Source organism: Blennius ocellaris, assembly GCF_963422515.1.
Source record: "Blennius ocellaris genome assembly, chromosome: 6".
Lineage (NCBI taxonomy): Eukaryota > Metazoa > Chordata > Actinopteri > Blenniiformes > Blenniidae > Blennius > Blennius ocellaris.
In genome coordinates this window covers 23363692-23370502 of record NC_137655.1, presented here as the reverse complement: position 1 = coordinate 23370502, position 6811 = coordinate 23363692, and the positions used below count along the sequence as shown (strand labels likewise).

Genomic DNA, 6811 nt, shown 5'->3' with positions numbered 1-6811 from the left:
ATGTGGTTTTCCTATTTTAAGTACCGGTAAATGTACTTGGAACTGAATTTGGGTGAAATGAGTGCAATATCGGTCATTATTGTTACTAAGGAGGTCATGCGTCCGTCACTTCATCAGATTGAGGGTTACCAGAGGTCACCAGAGGTCAGCAGGTGAGAATGGGTGGAGGAAGTGGAGTCCCCAGAGGAAACATGCAAACTCCACACAGAGAGGTCTCGAAGGTTGATGTCACATTTCTATTGTTATTAGTATTTTATTTACAGATAACTGACTACATTTCAGTGCAAGCTTTGTTCTGTTTGATTCAGAACTATTGTACATGTAAAACCTGTAGTTTTCTCTTGCTCTCTCTCTTTTTATTTTAACTTTGTAGGTCATATTTCATTTACCCTGCAGTGATTATGTAACTACTGCATATTTGGCCGCAGGAGAGGTGGAGCCTTATCAAAACTCTTCTTTTCTATATTTGGCCTGCAGGCACTCATGGTACTCTTGTTGGCGCTCTGGTTGGCCTCAGTGTTCCAACTTGGTAAACAAGCGGGCAGAAGCTGTTTGTATACAGGTTGCCAAAACAATAATCCATCCTTTGTATTGAAGAGAAATCACAGCGCCCATTGACCGCAGTGACAGTGGGACCTCACCACGTTTTGCGGCATCTAACAAATGTGTGTCGTAACCTCATTTGGTCACATGGTGGCGATGCAGCATAATCGGTGATGCAGAACCTGCGTGTGTCACGACACAGCTGTTATACCTTTGTTTGCACACTGGGTGTCGCTGTTGGATCGACTGTTTGCATGAAGCTGCACTGGTGACCTTCACACACACACACACACACACCCTGCCAGTTCTGCTCAGGTTTGCACCATCATGTGTGGTATGTGTATGCATGCATGTGTGAATGAGGCTGCCGTCTGCGCCTCCTCCTACTCCTCCTCCTCCTCCTCCGCATCCCAGAGCGTTGGCGTCGTCAGTGTCACTGGGGCTGTCGCGGCCGCAGCAGCGTCGGCATTGTTCTCTCTGCTGTCAGCGCAGCATCATCTCCATCCTCAGTAGCTTTTTTCTCCAGCATCCTCCCTCCGCCAAGCTGCTTGCATCAATTTTCTTTTTCCTTCTTTAAATTGAAGGAATTGCAGCGCCGTGCTGGGCTAATTTTCCGCTGCTTGCATCTTCATCTTCAGTTTGGTTTGGTTGGGCTCATCGTCGCCACCACCCCCCCTCCTTCTCCTTCTCCTCCTCCGCTCTGTCGACCCCTTCACCACCCTCCTCTCTCTGAGGCGTCGGTTAGCAATAAGCAGCCAAACTGTCTCTTCTTCCTGCGACGGCGTCTTTTGGCTGGACAGCGGGTCTTCCACTGTCACTCTGGAGGATGATCCTGTGGATGAAGACGGAGGAGATGGCCGTGGGGGAGCTGCTGGAGAGACTGAGGACCGTCACCCGGAGTATAGGTGGGTGACGACAACCACGACGTCGACATAGGCTTGGGTCTCCCGTCGACATAGTCTTGATTGCAGAGGGTTTATGTCTGCCGGCCTCAAACACATTCATATATAGTGACCACCCTACTGACCTGTATGCTGGTACAGTACGTGAATAAAGGAGAGGCAGGAGAATCGTGTGAATGATGCCAGAAGAAAAACGAACTGGGATTAATAAACAGCTAACAGCTGCTCATGATGCGTCTACCTCGGGCGAGGCGGGTATTTGACCAGCAACCTGTGTCACAGCTACACAATCTGGAAGATTTTGACCCACATCATTTGATCCTTGAATGATGTGTAGCAGCAGTTGGTCTGAACAGTCCACATATGCAAAGCCTTCATTTCTTTGCATGTCATCTGAGCAGGATGTCAGGGCTAGGGTTAGGGCTAACCCTAACAGGGCTAGGGTTAGCCCTAACCCTAGCCCTAGCCCTGTCAGGGGGATGTAACCCCCTAACCTAAACCCTAACTCTGTAATCTGTATGATAAAAGAAACAGAGCAAATGGCACAGGGCTGCCTTTCTGACCTGCTTCCCTTCAGGACTCCACCCTAATCAATCGCTGTGTCTGGAATATGTTTACAAAGTGTTGAGGGAAGAAACAGGGAATAATTTGACCCACATATGATTCTGTTTCTCCTTTGACCATAACATAACATGGATCTGTCACTTCAGATATTCACACGCTTCTGCAGCTGTTTTTCTTCCAGCTCTGTTGTCGGTGCGGAGCTCCACTGTGTCTGCTTTTACTCCATTTCCAAAAAAAACAAAAAAAAAATAAGGAAATGCTTCAGGGAGAAAGATGTAGTTGTGGTGGCAGTTTGTTTATTTCCACATTGTGCTCTATGTATGTCTGAAAGTTATCTTGACTTTGCTCCTGCAGCCTCTTGATTTCTTGCCTCTGATAAATGGACAGATTCATCTCCTTTGTCAAGCTAATGCCACTATAATGCAATTTTGTATGTTTGCCTTTCCTCTCTTTTGATCCATTTACAGAGCTCTGCTTAATCCACTCATCGCAGACACGGACATGAACACTGCTACATGCACTGACGACACACTTCCACAGACATGACGTGCCAATTCTGTTTCTATAATTCTGTGATGGCATATTAGGGACACGTCCTTTTTCTTTTCCTCCATGACTTATTCTCGTATGTCATGAGGCTGTACGCTATGAACATTAAGATGGCACAATCATCTCTATTTGTATGGTTTCCTTCTCAGCAACAGGGAGGGTAAAGCTCGGCAGTAGCGAGGAGGCGGGTTCGATTATGAAGGGAGACATGTTGTCATTTAGAAGGGGTGCGTCACAAGGCTTCAGAATGTGCAGGAATCCAGGGCCCGGCTCTGTGGAGAAGGAAATGTGTTGTAGCAGGAGGACGAGGGCAGTAATCGGCTCAGAGGAGAGTTTAACGCTGATCACAGAAGACAGCAGAGAGCAAGAGAGAGTGAGGAGAAGAGAGATTCAGAGTAACAAAGTCAACTAACATTGTATAATCTGGTAAAAAAAAAAAAAAAAGTTCTCTTCTCTCTCCCTCATCTAAAGCCCCACAATATATATGAGAAACTCAAGCTCACTGCAGGCAGGTTGAGTTAATATCATGAGCAGCAAAACGTGAAAGCTTGGCAAATTTACTCGCTGCTTCACCTGTGCATGTCTTTTTTTAGGCAACTGAGTGCGCTGCAGAGCTCCAGTTCACCCGTCTCTGCTGCCAGCAGTGAGTGGGCTCAGCTCTCTCGCACCCACGGAAAATACGACTTCAACTAATATATGTTGAATTACTTCCTCTCGCCTAATAGTAAATAAATGTGTATTTTTGTCTGCAGAGTAAATGGCTGATGGAAGGAGCAATCTACCCCCACTGGGCATCTGACCCACTTCCAGTTCATTTAAAGGGACACGTCCAGTTCAGTGATTCACGGGTTTCTGCTTCTCCAGCAGTTTGCAGTTGGCCAGTCTGCAGCAACAGGGGCAGTTTTCATTTGTCACAGGAAAGTTCTAAGTGATATTGTATATCCACAGCTCTCTGATGGGTTTCGCTGCTTTGCAGTTCAGCCTAGCCGATAAGTTGCAGAGATTTACGGCAGTTTTTGAAAGCAGCCCGTCCGTCTCGGCACCACGCCACTTTTTTTTGATCTCACCCGCTTGCACCTGATCAAATGTTCCTCCGTTGTACTGCTTGAATGTAAAGCTTGATACATAAATCAGCCGTGTGGGGCTTTTTTGTTTTGTGAGCACTGCGCGGGTGTTGGGTTGCTCTCTGAGCCAGAGGTCAAGGGTTCCTTCAACATGAGCGATCTGTGTGGTTCATCCCTCCAGGCAAAGCAGGTGTACAGCCAGATGGATTCAGCCGCTCACTGTTAGTTTTAATCTGGGCAGCAATGGGCAGGAAGGTGAGAGGAATCAATGCCGGGGTGAGCGTGTCCAAGCCGTCACATTTTCCAGTCACTAGAAATACACAAACTACATTGCATACCTTTTTTTTTTTTTTTTTAATCCAGGCCATCGTAAAGCGTAGCATTTTGATCAGCAGGCACTTTGACCTGAATTCCTTTGCAGGGCGGACAAGTTTATTTATAATCTTTGATCCATCAAAAAGCGTCAATTTCTTTTTAAAGATAAATAATTTGGCTTCAGCGGCGTGCCCTTTCATTCCACATTACAAAAAAAAAGAACTCTAGTAATGAGATGTTAGCTGTGTCCTTATTACTGATGTGAAACTCATTGGATCCAATCAGCAGAATCTTTTTGTTGTTAAAAGAGTTTCTGCAGTCTGACACACAAACATTACTATAATACTTAGCAAACATACTACTATACCTGCAAAAAGTGTTTTTTTTGTGTGCTATAATTGTTTTTGATAAACTATAAGCAGATTTTTTTTTATTCAACTACTCTCCAGTCTTTAATCCATGCAGCTGTGTTAATAATAATATAATATTCACCATATCTTAGCACAAGCCTACAAACCTGCAAGAGGAGGTAGATTGTAGCACAATGCCTATCATATTTCTTTGAGCTAAAATTGTGTCCATTAATTTTCCTTATTTATTTTTTTTAATTTGAAGATCTTGAAGGTGTAACCACGAATTTGTGACTTTGAGAGAAGACAAAGCAGCCGAAGACTAAGAACTATCCTCGTCTTGATCAGTCACAACATTAACATGCAAGATCAGAAGCAGGCAGACAGAAGTACAACACTATGAGACAGAATCATCTTGATTCGTCCAGCAGCCACGTGGAGAGTTGACGTGACACCGGCTTAACATGAGAAGAAAGACACGGTAGTCCTATAACAAAACAAGACGTGTGCAAGCTCGGTGGTTGTTTCCTCTAGTTAAATATGGAATCCTAGTAGATATTTCTGTACTGTGCTTCTTGGAATCCTTTTTATAAATTATTTAAAAATTGAAAAGGCAGGTAACACCCAGGGTGCATTCTCACACAACCTGTATTTCATTTTGAGTCACTAATCATCTTAATATGCGTCTTTCGAGCACTTGGAGAAAATGATCACGGCCACACGGACACAAGTTGATCCGTGATGAAATCAGAGTTCGCTGTAGCTCTTTAAAAAGAAGATCAGCAGTAATCGATTTATGTTTCCTTTAAGTGTCGGCCTGCACTGGCAGCCTCTACATAAACTGCTATTTGGCAGGGTGTTGTGGTGACAGTGTCCGTCCCTCGATGAGGACTCGCATTGATTTTCCTGAGCCGACAACATTATAGTCGCACCACTGTGATATTTGCAGCCACAGCTACCAGTGTGATGAGCGGCTGTAGATCAAGTATGCCATAAAGGAGGGATCAGACCTGCTTAAGGAGGGGAAATGGAGATCCATGTGTGTGTGTGTGGGGGGGGGGGTCTGGATAATGTCACTGAGTTGTGCATCTCTTCCCCTGCAGTCACCTCATCAGTATGTGAGACAGTGCAGCTCCTCAGCTCCTTTCTCAGCCTACAAACTGCCCTTCGCTTGCAAGCTTTAACTGCACAATGCAGCTCGACACACAAAACACACAAACTTAAAAGCTTTCCAAGTAGCGGCCTCCTCCATCATGGTGCACTAACTCTGGTTGCTCCTCCACCCCAGGGAGACGTTCAACAACACACCTGAACCTGGTACAAGAGCAAGTTTTCATTTTTGGGGGGGTTATTTATTTATTTACATTTTTTGGGGGTCAGAGTTTAAATGTCTTGTGTTTTCTCCCGTAATTTAAAGCATGGAAGAATCTGGGAAGACAGTGGGAAGTAAAGAAAAGGCAGATTAGTAAGCGGGGGAGGAATATAATTAGCCTGGGCAGCAGAAGGGAATTTGTGCTCCACCGGCTGCCCTCTGCTTCTGCTGCACTCCACCCTCCTCCCCTTCTCATCCTTCCCTGGAAACCGATGCTTCTCCATTCATAGTTGCAGGGGCGACAACGCATGTGTGTATATCCCAGTGTGTGTGTATGTGTGTGTGTGTGTGAGAGAGCGAGCGGCGCGGGCCACTTCTCACCTCCAGTGTTTGTTTCAGAGGTTGTGCAGACAGTGATTCAGCTGTTTCTGACTCCACTGGCTCTGCACTGTGCCGTTCCCCGGAGTCCCCAATGTGGCTCTGCAGAGGACAGTATGCATGTGTCCAGCACAGGAATCTCTCCACGCGACGCCTGTAAGAGCATGCCACTGTGATCCCTGAGTGACCTGGCAGATTACGACGACAGAAGACTCCTTCCCATGTCTGCATTCGGCAGCGATGCCGTGGAGTGTGACGGAGCACGCAGCGGAGCTTTGAGAGTCCGGCGAGGGGTCTCTCTGGATGATACTGGGTTTTAAAGGGGGGTGTGAGACCAGCGGCCAGCTCTCATGTCTCTGCACGAGTTTCTGCGGGAGGGCGGCGAGGCGTCGTGCCGGATCATGAACAGGCTCGGTCACCTCATCCAGAACTTAGACGTTTCTGGACTGGGCTCTCCTTTTCCTTTTAACCCTGCCAGCCGCAAAAGCTCCTGGAGAGACTGGGATGGTAAGACTTAACAGCGTGTGCGTGTGTGTGTGTGTGTGTGTGTGTGTGTGTGTGTGTGTGTGTGTGTGTGTGTGTGTGTGTGTGTGTGTGTGTGTGTGTGTGTGTGTGTGTGTGTGTGTGTGTGTGTGTGTGTGTGTGTGTGTGTGTGTGTGTGTGTGTGTGTGTGTGTGTGTGTGTGTGTGTGTGTGTGTGTGTGTGTGTGCGTGCGTGTGTGTGTGTGTCCCCGCTCAGCTGTGTTTGCACCTTGACAGCGGCGGAAAGTTGCACATAACATGACACATGCACAAAGAATTCTGTGTGCGCATAAATTCCAGCTTGAAGATGTGG

At 46.5% G+C, this 6811-nt stretch overlaps 1 protein-coding gene across 1 annotated transcript in view; it reads left to right on the top strand.

The window, feature by feature from the left end:
• Positions 1-1369: 1369 nt before the first annotated feature.
• Positions 1370-6811, top strand: part of mcf2lb (mcf.2 cell line derived transforming sequence-like b) — a gene marked incomplete at both ends in the record, with an annotated part of 39019 nt that continues 33577 nt past the window's right edge. The window contains one exon of the mRNA XM_080498542.1: positions 1370-1448. Coding sequence (XP_080354668.1) covers positions 1370-1448 — 79 coding nt within the window. The remainder of the gene's footprint in view (positions 1449-6811) is intronic.